The 21687-nt window shown below is 42.0% G+C and overlaps 1 protein-coding gene and 1 long non-coding RNA gene across 2 annotated transcripts in view; one reads left to right on the forward strand and one right to left on the reverse strand.

The window, feature by feature from the left end:
- The window catches only part of LMBRD1 (LMBR1 domain containing 1), a 45985-nt gene extending 39026 nt beyond the window's left edge, over positions 1-6959 (reverse strand). Inside the window, exons 1-2 of the mRNA XM_083730438.1 lie at positions 6758-6959; positions 4121-4297 (exon numbers count right to left, since the gene is read on the reverse strand). Of these exons, the coding sequence (XP_083586564.1) occupies positions 4121-4297; positions 6758-6823 (243 nt within the window). The 5' untranslated portion in view covers positions 6824-6959. The remainder of the gene's footprint in view (positions 1-4120; positions 4298-6757) is intronic.
- Positions 6960-7063: 104 nt separating this feature from the next.
- On the forward strand, positions 7064-8968 carry LOC310840761. The gene is made up of 2 exons (XR_014562104.1): positions 7064-7894; positions 8053-8968. It is a non-coding gene; the product is annotated as an uncharacterized lncRNA (long non-coding RNA).
- The last annotated feature ends 12719 nt before the right edge of the window (positions 8969-21687 follow it).

Consider the following 21687-nt stretch of genomic DNA (forward strand, 5'->3'; position numbering starts at 1 on the left):
AAGAACCACCATTCAGTACAAACACAGATTATTTTTCAACCATAGTAGTTGTGATCTTACATACCAGAAACAATTAAATAACTTGTTACTAAATATCTTTATTTCCTTTTAAGGCTCAGTCAGAAACCCATAGACATTTACAATGTAAAGCAATATGGCTTGCAGTTCCCAGATAAGTTCCCACATAATGCATGCATAAATATATGTATACCTGGTTGCTGATCAGTTGGTTGCACGGACCTCTTCAACTTTCAAATATTCTATCTCGTAATGAATCAAATGTTGCTACATTAGCAAGAACTCAATGCAATTCTATTTCTAAAGCAGTCACTGTTATGACCCAAGGAGGGGTGAGTAAGTCTAACAACAACAAAAAATCACTCTAACTACTAGAACCCTATTTATCTAAAGCCTTGCACTGGAGTAATTCCAGGGAAATAATAATCTTATCTGAAATGATAAAAATAGACCAAAAAAAACCCACAATCGTATCTTATTAATTTACACTGGTTTGGAAGAGTTGGACATGACTAAACGACTAAACAACAACAAAGCCCTCATTCCTCTCATCCAGTTGACAGCGATGTGGTCTATCCCCAAACTAGGCTGATTTTGAATACTGCATGTTATTACCCTTCCAAGCTCCAGTACTGCCTGAAAAAACCAGGGTCCACAAACAGAAGCGTGGCTTGCAGTCTGCCTTCATCTGTCCTCACTACCAATCCAGCCAAACCAAATCCATTAACATGTGCAGAAACGAGGATTCTCTCATTTGCACTCCCTTATGGAGAAGGAAAGAAAAAGCAGGACTCTGGCAGAAATGGTTTACATGTCCAAACTGCTGAAAATGAGAGAAGACTCCATCACTTCTCCTGGAAAGCATAGAGAGGCAGAGTCATGCTTCTCTTGCACAGGGTTATGGAAAGATTCCTGTGGCTTATCTTACCTTATCCAAACCACTGGTCAGAAATCCTCACCTTTCTGCCATGCCTTTGGATCTGAGGAAGAACGCTTCTCAAAAATTTGGAGAATGACAAAACAGCAGAAATTTCCCTATTTCTTCCCTTCTCTGAACATTCATGCAAAAGACACAAGACTACCTTTCTTCCAAGCTCTAGCTCTGAAATAAGCACAGACTTTTCTCTCAGCTGTCTTGCAGTTTGGAAAAAGGTGCAGGACAGGACCCGCCAGTCACATTCCAGCTATGTTATCCCTTCTCCAAATTGCAGTGCAGAGGCTGTCAGAGGCTCTTGCAAACGTCCATGGGTACTTGCCCCTGATGACTTTTAACTATGGATGTCTGCCAAAAGTGTTTAAGTAGATCACTTGCTCAGAAGAATGTGGACAGGTAGGCTTAATTTGAGCTCTTTCTGAATAAACAAAATACTTAAAACACGCACGTCTACTTTCCACCTCTATTCCACAGTCTGTAAGGCATAAGACACTGGAGAATCCTGGTTTCAACGTCTCACTTGGTGCCTGAAAAAGCCATACCCAACATTACTAGATATAGCACTATGGCTGTTAAGTAAACAAAATGTGTACTTAATGTGGCACTGGGAGGCAACATTCTACTTTTAATTTGTACCCTTTATTCAGAGCCTCTTTGAACCCTTTATTCAGAGTCACTTCATATCTTTACATCAAGTTTACAAGGCCCTGTTTCCAGTAAAATGCAGGTTCTGAAAGTAAACTTGACAAACACAGAATTTGACACAGGAGTGACCATACAGGTTTCTGTTAATTCAGCCAGAGAGACTGCTATAGCTAATAGGAAAAAGAAAATGTCAGTGTTAGAAGCAGAACTGCTCAGGAGTTAGAAAAGAGCTGTTGTGTACTATGTTAGGGAAGAAGGGAGGTGTTTATTCCACTATGTACCTTCTACTACCTCCAAGTGCAAAGTGAAGCCACCCTAAAAACATGGGACAACAAAATTTCTCCATAACAAGAAAGAAGCAGGACAACAGTATTTTCCTTAGGGAAAAGACACCTGACATTCTATCCATCATCACTCCAACAGCAGGTATGTTAATCAAACTTCTTCTTTTTTAAAGTAACGTATTGAGTAGTTTATTCCCTTTTAGAGAAGGGGAATTACTTCTGGGGGGTGATCTTAATAGGATTCGTATTAAAAAGCTGGACTGAAAATGCTTACAGGAATGGAAGAAATAAGATGACCTAGGAGAATGGAAGTGACTATTGCAACAGTTTAACTTAACAGATGGGAACTGGAATTTATATCCTTTCCCCTGAAATCCATTCTTACTCCAGGCTGGATAACACTTTAAGAGACCCATTGCTTTTCCATAATCCAACTGTGGCTATAACTGAACCACAGAAAAATTCAAATTACAACTTGCCCTTAAAAGATTTGAGGTGGGCATTCATTTAGGACAAATATGTAAATACTGTATGTGTATATCTATATCTGTGTTGGGCCACAAGTCTTTCAAACATGTATTTCAGATGCTGTGGCTATAGGCAGAGAGACTGAATGCAGAAGTTTTGTAATAACCCAAAGACATTTTTTTCTCTTACTGCAATTTTTAACAAAATCTAGAATTTAATATGTTAAAGGGATCAGAATTTAGCATCTTAAGTTTCAGATGCTTCTAAAATTCATAAAGGGGGGAAATGAGTTTATAATAATTGTATATAAAGCACAGCAACTGAAGTCCCATGGTGGGCCAGATCACAAATAATCTGATGATGACTTTCCATGTCATATGCACCTTGTTAATCCTTTCTCAAGACAAATTCCCTTCCTTCTACCCGTATATCCAAAAATTCAATATTTCCAATCATCTGAAGGCAACTCTGTTTAGGGAAGTTTTTAATGTTTGATGTTTTATCATGTTTTTAATATTCTGTTGGGAGCTGCCCAGAATGGCTGGGGAAACCCAGCCAGGTGGGTGGGTATAAATTTATTTTTTTTTATTATTATTGGAAGAAACATGGATCTTGGAATTCACATTAAGAAAAATAAGCCACTACACAACTTAACCTGCAAGGAGTATAATTCATATAGCCCTGGCTATATTCTGAAGATGTATGTATCCTAGATAAAAATATATCCAGTCACAGTGGATAGGTACAAATGAGCAACACACGCAGTAATACTCTAAACAATGGACAAGCAGTACCAATTTAAGATTAGTCACATGTGATATGCAAATTATCATCACTTCAATAAGTTATTTCTGCCTTTTCAACTAGTACCATTTCTGTTTATTAATTTATGGTTTTAATATATACATATGGAAAACAAACACACACAAAAAGAAAGAAGTTTATATAACCCACTGCCTTTAAAAACAAATTCAAGACATTACTGCCATTAATCCTGTTCTTAACCAAACTCAGGTAATACAACATACAAAATTCCAATGCTGAACCAGTGCCAAACACTAACTGATCCTTCTGCTTCAGCTCTCCTAACCCGCATTACATATATGTACAAGGCTGGAAAGGGAAGCAATTGTTTTTACATCCAGTGACACTGCACATTTTGTAATACAGATGCCCTCTTTCTGTTGAAAACATAGTTTTATGATATTTGACATGTGGGCCTGGTTCAGAGATAACATTGCTCAATCTGCTGATTATGGTTAGGAGGCTGGAAGTTCGCTGAAAGCTCGTGCATTGTTTATCCCTCAGCTCAAGTTTGTACGTAACTCCTTCCCCACCCTTTCGTGTTAGAACTAACTATAGTGCACTGTTGTGTCTGCACCAGTGTTAAAATAATTACCAATAGGTAAATCAAGCAGCTTCCTGGTTTCAATATTTAAGAAGCTAACAAACATTAGTGTAGCTATTGGCATGCCAATGCAGACATAACACTGCACAAGGTAATGTTCAAAAGGGAAGGGAAGAGTAAGCAGTGTGCAAGCTCAAAGGAGATGGAGCAGTCACACTTGGGGGAATGCCTGATCTTCTAGCCATAGGTTAGGAGACTGAATAATTAGAAGATACAATATTGCCCAATCAACAGACCAATCCTGTTCATTTGTCTTAGTTGTTGGTCTCATTTTTCATGGGGCTTATCCCCTACTAAGTGTGTTTATCATTGCAGCCCACTTGAATATATTTTAAGTAGCTGGAAGGGGTAATCAATACATACCTTGAATGTCCCATTTTGGTTTTTCACATAAGAAACCAGAAAAATGTCAACTGGCAGAAGTGCTGATGTAATAAGTGCTATTGCAAGAGCAAAAATAGCTGTTATAGTAGAGATTACTTCACTTTCACGTCTGCTCTGGTACTTGCGGACATAAACCCAGCAGAATATCAGGATAACCTAAAAACAATAATACAGAAGTTACTACAACCCAGTAAAAAAATCATATTCTTGCCATAATTCCATTTCTCAATACAAAAACAAAATCAATGCAAAGGTATGTACTCTCTATGGACAGATTTTAATTGTGTTTCTTTTGAGATTTTCCCTTTCGCCAGGTCAGTATTTCATCCCTCCAACAAGATGCAGCAGTGGGTTAGAAAATTACAAAGCCATTATTTTTAAGTGCAGATTCAATACTTGAAAGGCTATAAGCTTCTATTTTAAGCAGCTTCATATCTTATCTGAATGTTAATGTAATGAGTCAGTTCTTACAACTGGTAACTGAATACCTCAGGACTCTATTTTACCTTGTAACAGCAAGTTTCCCATTTGCTACCAGGATTGTTACCATTTGTAAATTTATTAACAGATTGGTAATCTTTCAGGCAAATTGAAACCAACATGATCTTAATCTAGTTCAGGATGACTTACAGTATTGTTTACAAATCTATGATGTAACAATGACTGGTTGCCCAAGGTTAGCTAATGAGCTCCATGCTGAGTGGGCAGCGAGTCAAGTCTCCCTTGTCTAAATCCAATATCCTATCCTTTACACCAGACTGGCTCTCACGCTTGCTCTTTTGGACTGTCCAGGGTTCTACTTATTTGGTCATAGGAAGCTTTATGACTGCAGGAAATGCTTTTTTTAAGGGGGTACTCAAAGGTACACAGTACCGACATCTCTTTTCTGTTGTTAAAAAGTATGGCACTTACTGTAACAACTTCAGGGTGAGTACTGGCACCTATTTTTCAGGGTGGGGGGGCACTGACTGCAGGTCCTCTGTCACAGTCATAAAACAAAACTGTGACATCCCAGAGACCCCAAACAAAGCCTGACCCATGCATGGGTGGTTTCCCATTCTGTCCACTAAATCCAGACTCCCCAAATCTGCTACTACCATCTACAGTGCTCCCTACGTCTCTCTCAGATACACGCACAGACCTCTTCACATTCACACAGGGATTGTGCATGCGTAGCCCAGTGTTTTTAAGGCACCTGTTGTGCAAACATACATCATTACATTTGCAGAAATGTAATGTTCTATGTAGATGCTTGCCACACCGAAATGGTTAATGTAACCCTAGTATGTCCTCTCAATATTTACTGAAGATCTGTAGAGAGGTTTGGCAATAAAAAGCCATTTAATGCATGCTGAAGGGCAGAGTGGACATCTTAGACTGTATTAGCAATAGAAATTATTGAGCCATGGGGTGCTATTTAGTTTGGACATCTGCATATACGATATACACAAGCCTTAAGCAGGTACAAAAAGTTTGTTCATCAGTTCCACACTCCCTCATTGCAAGCCAAGGTAGGGATTAATTTATTTCATACCATCAATACATCTGGTACTTAAAACAGGGCAGGAGAAAGAAAAACAGTTCCCCCTCTCAAGACCTTACATTTCCATACTGGTATGCTCAAGTAGAAGAATTTTAGACAGTACCATTTCAAGTCTGGTGTATAAATTTCATATGCTTACCAATGCAAAACAAAAACAAACACTCCCTTCCTATTGCACATCAGAGTAAAGGGCTATAAACCAAACTCTAACTGCAAGTGTTACTACAGTGGTACCTCGGGTTACATACGCTTCAGGTTACATACGCTTCAGGTTACAGACTCCGTTAACCCAGAAATAGTGCTTCAGGTTAAGAACTTTGCTTCAGGATGAGAACAGAAATCGTGCTCCGGTGGCAGCGGGAGGACCCATTAGCTAAAGTGGTGCTTCAGGTTAAGAACAGTTTCAGGTTAAGAATGGACCTCCGGAACGAATTAAGTACTTAACCCGAGGTACCACTGTATTTGCTACATGCAGCCCTGAGCAGTACTGTTCTAATGCCACTTTACTTTGCATAATGCCAGTCACCCCTGCTACTCTAACCTCTCGAGTGGATGACAGGATCAGTGAAGGAAGGGTGCAAAAAGGGACGCCTAACCCACCTTACACTTTAACGACAAGGTGGCTTTAACTGGGAAACCTACAGGGACACACATACACATATAGGGGCTCTTTCCGCACCCGCTGGAAAACAAGGAAACGATATTTGGCTATTATTTGGTAGATTCTCTTCCTCCCGAGCACTTCGGCTTGCGCAGTTTTTCACTCGCTTGCTAGAAAGCAAATCCCTTGGGTGCAATTTTATTTCTAAACAGGTACACTGCGCCACGTCGTTTCTCTTACGCGCCCTAAGCAACGACGGCTGCCAGCCTATGCAAACTTAACTTGAGAGTGAGCCTAGCTTGCTTCCCAGTATACGGACAGGCGGGACAGGGGAAAAGCGTGGAAACCACGGAGCCTTATATAATTCTCCTGCCCTCCTCCCTTTCTAAACTGAAAAGAGCCCTTTAAGGCGGGGGTCGGGCCAGGTCCTCGCCCCACTCTTCCCATGGGGCGCAAAAGCCCACAAGCTTACCAGCAAAGCGAGGCCGAAGAGGCACCAGCCCGTGACCAGGTCCGTCTCCGCGGTGAAGGCCGCCATCTTAACTTCCGGCAACAACACTGACGCTCACGGCAACGGCGCCGCCGCCGCGAGGGGGAGGAGTCTAATGGAGCACCAGGGGGCGGGGCCAAGCGAGGCCCAAAGCAAGGGGAACAACGTTACCGTAGGAACCGCTCAACACTCTGCGCCAGAAGACTGGCGATTGCTCTTGATTGGCTGGCCCGGCTGCCGAAGGAGGCCAATGAGGGCGCGGCGGAGCAAAATCACCCACCCACGCCCAGCTGACCTTGTTGCCTGTCGATTCCCGACTAGGCAGCGTGGCGGTTGGAATCGGGGCCGCTCTTAATTAAATTAGGGTGGTGTGGTTTTTTAAGGACGTTGTGGCCGCGCCTTAAATTATAGTTTCGGGTGACTTGTTAGAAAGGCGGAGGCCCGTTTTAGATTTCGGTATTGGGGAGTCATAAAGGTTCTCTGGGTGGGAAACTTAAAAAGACGGGCAGCTTAAAGAATAAAAGACACGGGAACTAGCGTAGGATTCGTGCATACGAAGCACGGAAGTTTGCATTGCAAGTTTGCACGCGCAATGCAAGCATTCTTGCTTCGTATCCATAGGCTGCGAAATGCCTTTTACCAGTAATGCAATCCTGCGCGTGTCTTCTTCGGAGCAAGCCGCCCCGACCCAGCTAAATTTGCTGGGATGGCAACTTTGGAGAGGACGCAGCAGGAACAGGCGCTTCTGAGAACCGAAATCCCGTCTGAAGGTTTACTTAATCTAGGTCCGTTGCTTGAATTTAACTCCCGTGGGGCTGGCCATTCCCAGGTGCGTGAATAGGGGGTAACTCCGCAATCGCTGCCGTGCATGCATCGCAACAGGGATGAGAGGCAGCAGAAACGGTGTAACTTCGTAAATCGTGGACGGGGTGAGAAAAGAAAAGGAGACTGAACCGTGACGTGCAGCAACAACTACCTACCAGCAAAGCGACACTAAAGCACCACCTCGCGGTCGGGTCCGATACAATCGTAAACATCTCCATCTTGGCTTTCGGTTGCCTAGCCTAACAGCACCGCCCTCTCTGCCGCCATTTATGGAGAACAGAAGCACACGCCCGTGTAAATAGCCTCAAGTCTCCCTCCTGTGTAACAGATCTGCCTTTCAGCCTTGAATTGAATCTTTAACCACGTCAGACGCGGGGGAGGGGGTCACATGCTTCATTTCTTCATCAGGGGGGGAAAAGTCCCTGCACTTAGAAAAGTAGAATGTCATGGAGAAGTTAAACCAGGTTTTCTGTAAAGTATTCTTAGCATTTTTGGTGCAGAGGAACCTACATGTAGTCTTAAATAGTATAGTCTAGTAACCACAGGAGTTTCCTATTAAGTAGTGGCTTGACAAAGCAGACAACACAGAGAGTTCTCCAAGTAGCTCTTTATAGTAAGCTTGAACTGAACTGAAGGGTTCAGCCAACCTGCTTATATAGAGCTCCACTACAATGCAACAGTAACAACTTTCTGTAACTATCCAATCACTGAACGTCCCTTTCAATTCCTTATTTGCATATGTGGACCTGAGTGAAAACTATCTACAATATCCCCCTGCTGGCCCAGGGTGAGAACTTCAGTACATAACATTTTCCTAATCCCCAAATGCTTTGGCTCCTACTTTTGTACATGTTCCTTATGACAGTTTGAAGCCACTGCTGTTCTTTTGCCCAACCTTCGTTCTTCCTGTTTTGTAGGCCAAAAATAATTGCGGATATTCCAAATGAAAATTAAGATCTGTACTAGGAAAGGAAGGTTGGATGGTGTAGTAATGTACACACAGTTGAAGATATAGGAGACAGAAACATTAACATGACCAGCAGTGGGAGGAGACTAAGCAGATGCTGAGTGAGTGATTTGAACCTCCAATTATTTCCAACTTTTCCTAGGTTCAGAGTGTGCAAGATTCTCATGCCAAGCGTTCCAAAAGGCTGTCAGAGATCTAATCATGCAGATCAATTACGAAGTTAGAGGCAATACTACAATGAAAAAATATGAATAGGCATATCAGAATGAAAGGGCGTATTATTTCTTAAATAAGGAAGCAAAGCATTCACTAAGCTTGATTCAAATGGACAGTGGAGGTTTATTATAATGAGAGGGCATTTAAATCCAACAATCAGAAATAAAAGATGTCAGTTAAAATGATTGCTGTATACTTCTTTTAGTAACTGACAATGGCATTCTATGCTTCTCTACTCAGAAGTAAGTTCCCCTGAGTTCAGTAAGCAAGTTGGTATATTTTGTGTGCAGCACAATCCTATGCATGTTTATTCAGATATGAGTCCCCATGTTCAGTGTACGTATGTTCAACATGGCACCCTAAAGCACATTCAACAAATTTCCATGGATCGTCAATTAATGGCTATGTTACTAAATGCATCGCTTTAAAAGACTGACCAACAGACCATCCTTTTATTGGTCAAAATCAGAAAATAGAATATTGTAGGTCAAACCACAGAATTCCCAAAATAAGCCAAATTCAGTCTGTGTCTCTTAACTACTTGATAAGGTACATGAGATCATCAGCTGACATATACCACCAAAGATGAAAACATCTAACGCTAGCTTGATGTCATCTGCTTTTTATATGTAGCTACAACATTCTGGGTTTGACCTCTTTTCTCAATTTGAACTTACAGATTCTATGGTGATAAGTAGAATTTTACTTTTGTTCGACCAATGCATTATTGAAGTAGGTGTTGTTCTTTGGCAGAATTGTTATGGAACTCCTTCGTTTGAGTGGGAGCTGTTCTAACACTAGGGTGACTCACAGTTTGCTTCAAAATATGAATCATCTCAGATCTGCCATTTCAAAACCTCCTAAGCTATGCAGGTACGATTATAAGAACTGGCCTCCGTAATCCCCAAATGGCCAAACGTTCTGCAAGAGACCACATGGGGTTCAAAATGTAACATGCAAGATTTCAAATTACATAGATGGCTTCCTTGGGACAGCCATTTAATATCAAACATGTTTTGTGACTGAAAATAGACCATTCTGCTGACATGGTGCATAATGCTAAACTGGGCTTCTCTTTGCCAGTAACCTCAGGATTCCCCCCTTCCTGTTTTCATGTCTTCATAGTTTTCTTTATAGTCATGAGTACCTTGCAAGGTTTGTTTCTCTGCTTGTCCAATTGACACCGGAATTGGAGATGGCACTATAGGAGAAGGACTTGCACGAAAATAGCAAAGGTTGGAATACCACCACCTCACCTTTTCCTCAAACCATCCAACGAAGGGTTGCACATTTCTCTCGTGGCACAAGGGAATATCCCTACCGGCAAAGGGTGGCATAAACGTGCTAACCCTAGACACTATGGGGTGGCTGGGAATTGTGTTGGCCGGGAGAAAATAAGTGTAACACAATGAACCAGAATGTAGGACAATGTTAGGAAGGCCTTAGTTGCATCTCATAGCACAAGCCCATCAGTTTCATTTGCTCTCACCAATTATGGCTTTGGGGTCGCAGCAAGAGTTAAACCACCCTTCATCACCAATGTAATTGTGGATGTCATGCGCCAGTCATTGTGGAAGCAACAATGTAGAGCGCAATGTGGGAACACAAGAAGCTGCCTTATACTGAGGCCAGACCCTTGGTCCATCTAGTTCAGTATTGTCTATATACTGACTGGCCGTGTCTCTCCCACCATTACCTGGAGATGTCAGGGGTTGAACCTTCTGCAAGAGTAGATGCTCTACTACTAAGCTATGGTGCTTTCCAACCTCATTCTTCCCATGATTCCTTGTAGTTCCTGCTTATTTGTGTGTTAACATCTAAATTCTTAGTACTTTAGTGTGCTGCTTCTGAACAGAAGCATTCAAAACAGTGTCAGCCAGTATCTCCTGACTCCGTTAGCATCTGACCCTGAGAAACACCCTCATCAGAATTTGACTATGTACAGTGACAGTAATACATACAGTGGTACCTTGGGTTACAGATGCTTCAGGTTACAGACTCCGCTAACCCAGAAATAGTACCTCAGGTTAAGAACTTTGTTTCAGGATGAGAACAGAAATCGCGGCGTGGTGGCAGTGGGAGGCCCCATTAGTTAAAATGTTATCTCAGGTTAAGAACAGTTTCAGGTTAAGAACGGACCTCCAGAACGAATTAAGTTCTTAACCCGAGGTACCACTGTATATGCAAACAGTTTCTATTTCTGTTTGCCTTTTATAATCAGTTTTTCTGTCAGTTTAATTTTTGTTGTATCATCTTGTTGAAACGTAACATTAAATATGACCCCTATTAGCACTGTTATCCATTTTCTAAGACATTACAGAATATATTTATATATTTATGTTGGTGGTGGCCTGGATGGAAACAGAAAAAAGCTAGAAAATACCTTCAGGCTGCTCAATCCAAGGATGGTTCACAAGAGCTCAATTCAAGGATGGTTTAAAAAAAAAAAAATTCAAGGATGGTTCACAAGGCACATTATCCAGATGAAAAATTAACACATCACAGCAGATTAGTTAGAGGGTTTGTTAAATATTACGTTTCTATCCTACAGCAGGGCATCTAAACCATTTATCATTTTGGTGGAAAAGTGCTTGTTGTCATCGAAAACTTTCCTAACAATGCATCACATCACTATTCTTCAGCTAATGTTATCTATCACCGGTAAAACTGTTTACATTTCTCTTTGTGAAAATTATAATTTGATTGCTGTTTAATGCTTATGTTTGGCCAAACCTGTTTTTAAAAATGTAACGATAGTAATTGGCCATTTGCCTGTCTGATTTGTAACAATACAGTTCTTTATTTTTCAGTGGCTTTCCCCATACATTTTCTGTTGTTTGTAAAGATCACTTAGTGCTGCATTTTGGTTTTAGTGCTGTTTATTTCTTTGGTATGTAATTTTTATGGTATGGATTTTCTTTAACGTTAACCACTTTGAGAAATATTCTTAATGCATTTAATAATGAAATTAAATCACATTTAGTCTGCAGTCGAAGACAAATTGGCTTCACAATATGCTTCGCTTCACAACAGAGTACTGTATCTTTGAGGCCTGACCATATAGGGTTTGTGACTACTGACCGAATCGTTCAAATCGCATGAACCTCAGGCACAACACATTTTAGGGTGACAGGATGAAAAGGAGGACAGGGTTAGTTACTGTTATCAAAGTGGGACTTTCAGGCGATGCATATTTTTCTTAAACCCTGCAGAACAATATGCACTGCTGAAAATCACTCTTCTGCACAACTAAGAAACATATAGACAAGGACATGCTGGGGCAGAAGGGTAGCAAATAGGGGTGTCATGCAGTTTATGGCGACTACACCTGATGCTGGCAACTACAGTCAGCAGGCACACTGCCTAACCAGGCCTACCACTGTCTACCCCTCCCCTTCCTAGACCAAAGGGAGACCTTGGCATCACTACCACTACCAAAGCAATGTCAAAAGAAATATGTAGGCCAGTGAAGGAGAAGGGACTGTCACTGCCACCACCATTGCTGTTAAGTTGTGGGCGAACATATCAGACGACACAGCGATTCTTCAAACAGCTCTTGTTTATTCAAAGGCCAGAACAGAACTGAACAGCTCAGTCAGCCTGCTTATATAGAGCTCCAGAACAACGTTACTGTAGCAACTTTTTAAAACTATCCAATCACTGAACGTCACTTTCATTTGCATAACTATCTACAGTATCCCCCTGCTGGCCCAGGGTGAGAACTTCAGTACATAACAATTGCCATGAAGAGGGAGGGGGAAGCAGAGGAAAGGGGGGAGATGAAGGCAACGAAGAGGCACATAGTATGTTTGGACCAAGGCCAATCAAGGACGTAACAGGGAAACATATTGGACTTCATAATTTTATTTTTCTCCCTCAGTTTTTCTGGGTCTTAGCTGAGGTAATTGACTTCATTTCGGTTGGTTCTCGTATATGAATACAACAGATGGAAAAAGCTTCCGGTGTTGCATTCAGGCAGCAAACCTAGATATGAGATAATAGGTATTGAAAAAACTCAGTTGCTCTTGCTTTAATCAATGAAATCATGGAAGGTATACAATAGAAAGGTCCCCTTTTGTGCACACATACTTGACAGAATGACAGGCCTCTTTATTACTGTATAATAGAAACGTGGGCGGGGAACCAGTTATCAGGACCTTTCCTTAGACCAGACTATGCCTCAGCCTTTAGAATAAATATAATGACCCAAAGTCACAGAGTATAAACTCTCACCACATGCCAAGGATTTCACAGTAGCCTCCCCAAAATCAACTACTTTGCTACAGAGAGGAGGCCAGTGAGGTATAATGTATAGAAATTCACATAATGTCAGTAAAGAGAAAAATCGAATAGTACCGGAAGAAAAGGAAATTAATTTTTTCTCACACTTCCCTATGGAAGGCAATAGGTACAATAACAACAAAAACTACAGCTCTCATAATTAATTCACTGTGTTTCCAACAACATGGCAATGATATGCTTCCTTCCTTGAATGAAATCTTGGGACTGAATGCCTTGGAGGGAAAATCAGATAGTAGCCACTGTGCAGCACAGTGCTTTGGGAACAGGAAGAACCACTGGGAGCAAAGGTGCTTTCTGCCCTGCCCTGCTCTGTTCCCTTTTCAATAGTGCAATTTTAGCAATGCCTTCATTGGCATTATCCATTTGATCTGAGGACAAAGTCATGTGGAGTGGCCTGTGTACTAGTAAAGAGAAGCAACAATTAGAGAGCCTACATTTTTTTCATTAAGGTCAATAAAAAAGAAGGGCAGGGAGAAGGAAGAACAAAGAACCGGCCAGGAATGCCGTGCATCCATTGTGTGCTTGGATTATTAGCCACCGATGGGGAAGGCAAAGGGTCTTCTTGCTCCCATCTGCTCTGCTCTCTTCACCCACTGCAAATGATTATAGATCCACACTTGTTTACCATGTTCAGACTTCAGGAAGCAGTAGACTGTAACTAATCAAAATCAGCAATCCTGGATTCCCAAACTTCAAAGACTCAAATAAGAGAATAGGTGGCCCCCATATTCCCATCCCAGTTAGCTGACTGTGGTTTCACAGAACAAAAGCCACCCTAATTTTCGAAATGTCATTAAGGAAGCTTTAATAATATAAATAGGGGGTGTGCGTTGACTTGATTTAGGAGCCAAATAACCTTGTGAATTGGGATGATATTGCAGTATTATTAATTCTGTATTTCTGTTTTATAGCTCTATCTCTGTGGTTTTCCCGTCCATGGTTTTTTTTTTTTGCAAGAAATAAGGCTGTCCAAAATGTTGCACACAGAGCACTTAAGAGCTCTTAGTGGGTTTTGTTGTTGTTGAAGCACAGAAATTGGGGGGGGGGGGTTCTTTTTTAAAAAAGATGAAAGCTTAATTTACGGTAACTTTATTTTTTAAAGTCCTATATTGATCAGCTTTAACAACAGACCTCAGAGCTCTTGGTAATGCCAAGGTTGCAGACCTCCTGCGTATTCCTGCATTGCAGGGGTTCGACTAGATGACTCTCGGGATCCCTTCCAACTTCTATGATTCTTCAGAACTCCACAGGCAGCATTCTAGATAGCCTCATGATGCAAGGCCTGTCTAAGATCTATCAGAGGACACAAACTAACCCTGGATAAGAAATGCAGGATGACGCGGCATTTTTTTTTTTTTTTTTAAATTAAGGTAAGGTAAGAGACGGGGGGACGCAGGTGGCGCTGTGGGTTAAAGCCTCAGCGCCTAGGACTTGCCGATCGAAAGGTCGGCGGTTCGAATCCCTGCGGCGGGGTGCGCTCCCGCTGCTCGGTCCCAGCGCCTGCCAACCTAGCAGTTCGAAAGCACCTCCGGATGCAAGTAGATAAATAGGGACCGCTTACCAGCGGGAAGGTAAACGGCGTTTTCGTGTGCGGCTCTGGCTCGCCAGAGCAGCGATGTCACGCTGGCCACGTGACCCGGAAGTGTCTCCGGACAACGCTGGCCCCTGGCCTCTTAAGTGAGATGGGCGTACAACCCCAGAGTCTGTCAAGACTGGCCCGTATGGGCAGGGGTACCTTTACCTTTACCTTTACCTTAAGGTAAGAGACAGCCCTCCACTTCTCCAACCCCAGAGATTATGGAGGAAATCCCTTTTATTTTCCCCATAAATTGTCTGTAATTTGACAGACTTAATCCACTCTGGGTTCATGCTAGCACAGAATCACAGAGTTGGAAGAGGCATCAATGTTATCTAGTCCACCCCGCACCAATGAAGGAAATCCACTGTTGCAGCAACCCTGATAGTGATAGGTGGTCAAGCAGCCTCTGCTTAAAAACTTCCAATGAATGAGAGTTCGCCATCTTAAAGCAGTCTGTTAAGTAGCTTATAGCGCCAGGAAGTTCTTCCTAGTGTTTCATCCTTATCTTCTTGTTCTCTTTTTCTTATTGTAGCTGGAACCCATTGCTTCAAGTCCCATGTTCTGGAGTAGCAGAAGACAAATTTGCTCTTATTATCTATGCAATAGCCCTCCAAATATTTGAAGATGGCTATCATGTTGCTTCTTAATCATCTGTTCTTCTGGCTAAACATAACACAGCTCCTTTAACCTTTCCTCATGAGACTTGGTTTCCAGGCTCTTCACTATCTTTGTCACTGTCCTCTGGAGATGGTCCAGCTTGTCAATATCATTCTTGAGCTGTGGTGTCCAGTACTCTAGGTGAGGTCTGACCAAAACAGAAATAGAGCGCTACCATTACTTCCTGCACTATACTCCTGTTGATGCAGTCTAGAATTGCATTAGCCTTTTTAGCTGCTACATCACACTGCTGAGCTTTGTTTAGCTTGTCTTCTATTCACCACCCAATCCTTTTCGCATATACTGTTGTCAAGCTAGGTGTCACTCATCTTGTATTTATACATACATGTGATATTTTTCTTCCGAAATACAGAACAACATTTATCTCTGTTGAAAATCATTTGGTTAGCTTTGGCTCAGATTCTCCATCCTGTTAAGATAATCTTGAACCAGTTTTTGTCTCCTAAGGTGCTGACTACCCCACCCACTTAAGTGCTGTATGTATATATACTGAGTATCTCCTATATAATCCTTTGTCTAAGTCATTTATAAAGATGTCTAACAGCACCAGGCCTAGAAGGTGGGCCAGTCTGCCTATGAGGCAAGGTGAGGCAGTTGCCTCAGGTGGGAGATCTGGCTTGAGGAGTGGGTCTCCTCCATTGCTGTGCCTACCCACTCTTCTTTGGTCTCCTTTTATCTCCCCACGGCCTTTGGGAGGGGCAGCAGCAGCAGTTGGGGGCTGCAAAAAAGTAGGAGGGGGAATTTTTTGTGTTACCTGAAGCAGCAAAACATCCTGGGTCAGGAGAGAGCCCCACGACACCTGCCTGTCACTTCCCTTCAAGTTGACAGGAAGCCACTGATACTCTTTGGGTATGGTCTCTCAGCCAGCTTCAAATCTTCTCACCCAAAGTAACACCCTGATGGTCTGAGGGTGCTCCTCATCCAGCTCTCTTACCAGAGATTCATTTGACCTCAGTAGCAGGGATTGCCTTTTACCAGCTTCAGCTGGTAAAACAACTATTGTTGTTTCTGGACCAGGAGAGGCTTCTGACCATTGTTGTCCTTGCACTGGTAACCTCCAGGTTAGGTTATAGCAATGTATGCTATGTGGGGCTGCCCTTGCAGTTGGCCCAGAAGCTGCAGCTAGTACAAAATACAGTGGCTTGACTGATCACTGGGGCAGACTCTTGCCAGAGTGTTATGCCGCTACTCAAAGAATTTCACTGGTGGCTAATAAACTACCAAGCTAAGTTCAAAAGGGACCTCTGACCATTAGGTCCAGTCGTGGCCAACTCTGGGGTTGCGGCACTCATCTCGCTTTACTGGCCGAGGGAGCCGGCGTACAGCTTCCGGGTCATGTGGCCAGCATGACTAAGCCGCTTCTGGCGAACCAGAGCAACGCACGGAAACGCCGTTTACCTTTCCGCTGGAGCGGTACCTATTTATCTACTTGCACTTTGATGTGCTTTCGAACTGCTAGGTTGGCAGGAGAAGGGACCGGGCAACGGGAGCTCACCCCGTCACGGGGATTCAAACTGCCGTCCTAGGCTCTGTGGTTTAACCCACAGCACCACCCGCGTCCCAATAAAGTGCTGTTACTGGTGTACAAACTTCTTTACAGCTTGAGACTAGGAAACCTAAAATACGGTCTTACGACATATATAGCCAATCAATCACTGCGCTCTGAGGGAAATGTCAGATACCATCTCATTAGGAAGTCCATCCCATAAGATGTAAGAATTTCTATTGTCTTCTCAGCACCTGTTGAATACCTTCCTTTTTCATCATGCCTTTTAAGTGGAGATCTTTATCGTAGACTGTATCTGTGCTGGGTTTGTAATAATTGTTTCTATATGTGGTATTGGTTTTAATGCTTTTTACACATGTGGAATTGTTTAAAATTGTTCTTATGGTTGATGTTTTACTGTGAAATCAATTTGATATATTTTATGGGAAACAATTCATAAATGGAATGAAATAAATTAACAAAATACTGTGTTCAGTGGGCTTTGCCCCCTTGGTAACTGCACTTAGGGCTGCAGTGTGTGAGAGCAAAATGTTGGACTAACTGGGACTTTGCCCTGATCCATCAGGGTTTATGTTATCCTTATGGTTTAATGTTACTGGCCATTGTCACTGCACATTATCTTTCATGTCAGCTGCACGTTATGTGACAAAAAAAAAATCACTAATTTTGTTCGCTCTTAATTCCATCAGGTGCTCTCTTGTTCTATATTTGTGTAGAACAGTGAGCAGCTGTTCCCTGATAGAGATTTCAAGAGCTTTTGTGGTTTCATATACCTCTATCATATTTCCAGTTAACTACCTCTCTTTTTTTCAAGCTAAAGAGCAGTAGTATTTTTAACATTTTGTACAAAAATACTCCATCTACGCTGCAAGATCACATTTTTGTGTTTCTCAGTGCCATTCTCAGTCCTCCTAAAATGAAATGACCAGAACTATCCAGTTGATGAAATACACTGAATAGATAATCACATTCTTTTCTGTCTTTGTTCTTAGCAGCCTTTGACATTCTATTTAATGGTTTGAGGGTTCTTTTACATTTCTGCTTACATATTGGAATTCTCATTGTTTCCTTCCATTGAGAAATAGGGAAATGTTGATTTGCTGTCAATTCCCATTTTTGAGACTGGATATACTTCTTATGGAAGGCAGGGTCTCCTTTGGATTATAACATTGGCCATGCTGGCTGGAGTGGATGGGAATTGGAGTCCAAAGGTTCCTGAGTGCTGTTGTAGAAGAAATAATTTACTTTTGCCATGAACGAAGGATCAAAATGATGCTGATAAGAAGAGGAAAATGTCACGGAAGATTATATAATTTATTAGATGGAGGCTGTCGTAACAACTTAATGTTATAGAGGACAAAAATAACAGCCAATGCTTAGCATATTCTAACAGTTAATGGGTATTAAAAAGGATGACCCAATATATACAGGATTACCCTATCCCATACATAACACAGGAATTAAAAGAGTAGAATGGGAAATTGTTGGTTTTTAAAAATCTATTAACCGCCCTGAGATCTTGTCAAACAAACAAACAAACAAACAAACAAAAAACATGGACATTAATTAATATTTGAGTGCCCTTAATTCAGTAATAAAAATCTGTATATTACTACTAAAGATAAAGTAAAGGACCCCTGGATGGTTAAGTTAAGTCCAAGGTAACTATGGGGTGCGGCGCTCATCTTGCTTCAGGTTGAGGGAGCCAGCGTTTGTCCACAGACAGCTTTCCACGTCATGTGGCGAGCATGACTAAACCACTTCCTGTGCAACGGAACACCATGACAGAAACCAGAGCACACGGAAATGCCGTTTAACTTCCTGTCGCAGCAGTACCTATTTATCTACTTGAACTGGTATGCTTTCATAGAATCATAGAGTTGGAAGAGACCACAAGGGCCAACGAGTACAACCCCCTGCCAAGCAGGAAACACCATCAGAGCACTCCTGACATATGGTTGTCAAGCCTCTGCTTAAAGACCCCCAAAGAAGGAGACTCCACCACACTCCTTGGCAGCAAATTCCACTGTTGAACAGCTCTTACTGTCAGGAAGTTCTTCCTAATGTTTAGGTGGAATCTTCTTTCTTGTAGTTTGGATCCATTGCTCCGTGTCCGCTTCTCTGGGGCAGCAGAAAACAACCTTTCTCCCTCCTCTATGTGACATCCTTTTATATATTTGAATGTGGCTATCATATCACCCCTTAACCTTCTCTTCTCCAGGCTAAACATGCCTAGCATGTTCGAACTGCTAGGTTGGCAGAAGCTGGGACAAAGCAACGGGAGCTCACCCCATCACGGGGATTCAAACCAACGACCTTCTGATTGGCAAGTCCAAGAGGCTCAGTGGTTGAGAGTGCCACCCACTCCCTACATATTGCTACTATATTGTGGCAGCATAGCACAATAGGGACAGTTGTTGTTTTTTTATACAGCATCAAATTTCTGGCCTAACTAGAATTTTTACATCACAGGTTTTTTGCTTGTTTGTTTTTTTAAAAACAACAACCAAAAGTTCCCAAGTTTTTTTGGATGTGAAGAAGGAATGAATATGTGATGCCATGGGGAGCTTCACTTCTTCAGCCGGGCAGGAAAGAATTTACAGCCTCTGCAACCAGCCCAGCACATTCAGCCTGCAATGAGACACTGTGTGTGCACAGCACATAATATACGCCCACCCACACATCTGTTCTTTTTTCGTTTTAGTTTCCATATGGGTCTCTGCGTGTCTGCCTCTGGCAGACACAAAAGTCATAGAAGTAGAGTAATAGCAGACTTGCAGAAAATGTTTCTTCTTTCTGCAGGAGAAGCAGGAAGGAGAGGCTGCAGTGAAACAATGAGAAAAGTATATAGAAATGGGTATGGCAGGCTGATGTTTGCTTGAGAGTAAACCCCTTTGAATGCACAGGGTGCATAGGTTACTATCTTAAACTTGCCACCTACATGCTTTTTAAGAAGTTGTACGTGACAAGGTTCCTGGTGTCAGAAAAGCCACAGAAATTTGGAGGTTCTTGGGTGATATTCGACTAAATTCTACTCAGAGTAGGTCCATGGAAAAGAACAGATGTATCTCGTCATGTTCACTAATTTAATTGGGTTTACTCTAAGTAAAACTTAATTGAATACCATGCACATATATTTAAACGATTAGCTTAAGGCAGTGTTTTGATTTCTCTTTTGGACAAAACTGGCCTGAGGATTCCAAAGCGACTACATTATTTCCAAAGCCATTTGGATTTGAAGAAACTTCACAAATACCTCTTAAGTGGTGGATGTTCTCTGGTGCAGCAGACATTTGCTTGCCTGGAGATTTTAGAGTGATTTAACATCCTTTCCTTCTGTGTCTTTTGAGAAAAGGAAAAAAAAAGAAGCAGCAGCACAGGATAGTTTTCAATTGGGAACTGAACCCATGTTCTCCTCTTTCAGTCCTTACTAGTGATATCCTTTTAGGCAAAGTATTTAAGTTATGGGAAGAAGATACTGTACCACTGGCATCTTGTGGCCAAAGATGAATCCTTGAGGGTTAAGTCAGGGGATTTTTATTTTTTTAATACAGCCAAAATGTCACAGCATTTATCCTTTTCAGATATTGGTGTGTCTTTTACCTTTAGATTTGCTGCCCTTCGGATGGAATCAGTGCTTCCCCCACCAAAAAAAATATGTTTAAGAGTACTCTCATTTTGACTCAAGAAAACCACCATTTTATAGTTCAATGCAGGAAAAATAAATACAGTAAATGGACAAAAGTATAAAGATACACAAAATGTTTAGGGGTATGCGTACCCCTGCATACCCTCCAGAAAAAAGCACTGGATGGAATTAACTGGGTTTTTTAATTGGCTAATAAAAACTAGTTCATTTTCTTCATGTTTTCTAAACAAAGCAAACACAGTGAAGCAGCACGTTCATCCTAATTCAGTTTAAACCAGAGTACTATGATTTAAGTCTCATGGGGATCCCCGTGGAAATTCCTTAGGGAATTCTAGATATTGGCATTGGAAAGTCATAATAAAATTGGACATTGTTTATGAATTAAGATACAGTACAATTTTCATTTTCAGTTAAACCAAAAGCAGACTTTATGTGCATGCATCCTACATACTGTAATAATAGCTGAGGTAAAGGTAAAGAGACCCGTGACCATTAGGGCCAATCGCGGACGACTCTGGGGTTGTGGCGATCATCTCGCTTTACTGGCTGAGAGAGCCGGCATACAGCTTCTGGGTCATGTGGCCAGCATGACTAAGCCGCTTCTGGCGAAACCATAGCAGCGCATGGAAATGCCGTTTACCTTCCCGCTGGAGCAGTACCTATTTATCTACTTGCACTTTGACGTGCTTTCGAACTGCTAGGTTGGCAGGAGCAGGAACCAAGCAACAGGAGCTCACCCAGTCGCGGGGCTTCGAACCGCCGACCTTCTGATTGGCAAGCCCTAGGCTCTGTGGTTTAGACCACAGCGCCACCCGCGTCCCAATAGTGGCTGAACTTGTTTAACAAAACAGGTTCATAGCAATGCAATATCTTGTTTTTCCTGTTTTCCTCCCTTGGGCTGTGCTCCAAAGATCTCTTTCTTAGAGCTGGGCTTAGTTTAAAATCAATATGACATTATCTAATAAATGTGTGCAGCGTGAAATATAATGTGGATATAGATGAAGGGAAACTAAAGCAAATGGAAAGCACAAATGGAGCCTGCAACAAAATGTTACAGTGTGGACTGTTCAAATTCCCAGCCAGCCGCCCCATCTTCCATGACACTCCATTGCCTCCTTCCAACAGTCAGTCAACATTCTGTGCCCACTGAGCATTCTCAGTCTTCAGTGGGCTGTTTGGGGAAACCTGC

The sequence above is a fragment of the Podarcis gaigeae genome (genome assembly GCF_964106915.1).
Source record: "Podarcis gaigeae genome assembly, chromosome: 3".
Lineage (NCBI taxonomy): Eukaryota > Metazoa > Chordata > Lepidosauria > Squamata > Lacertidae > Podarcis > Podarcis gaigeae.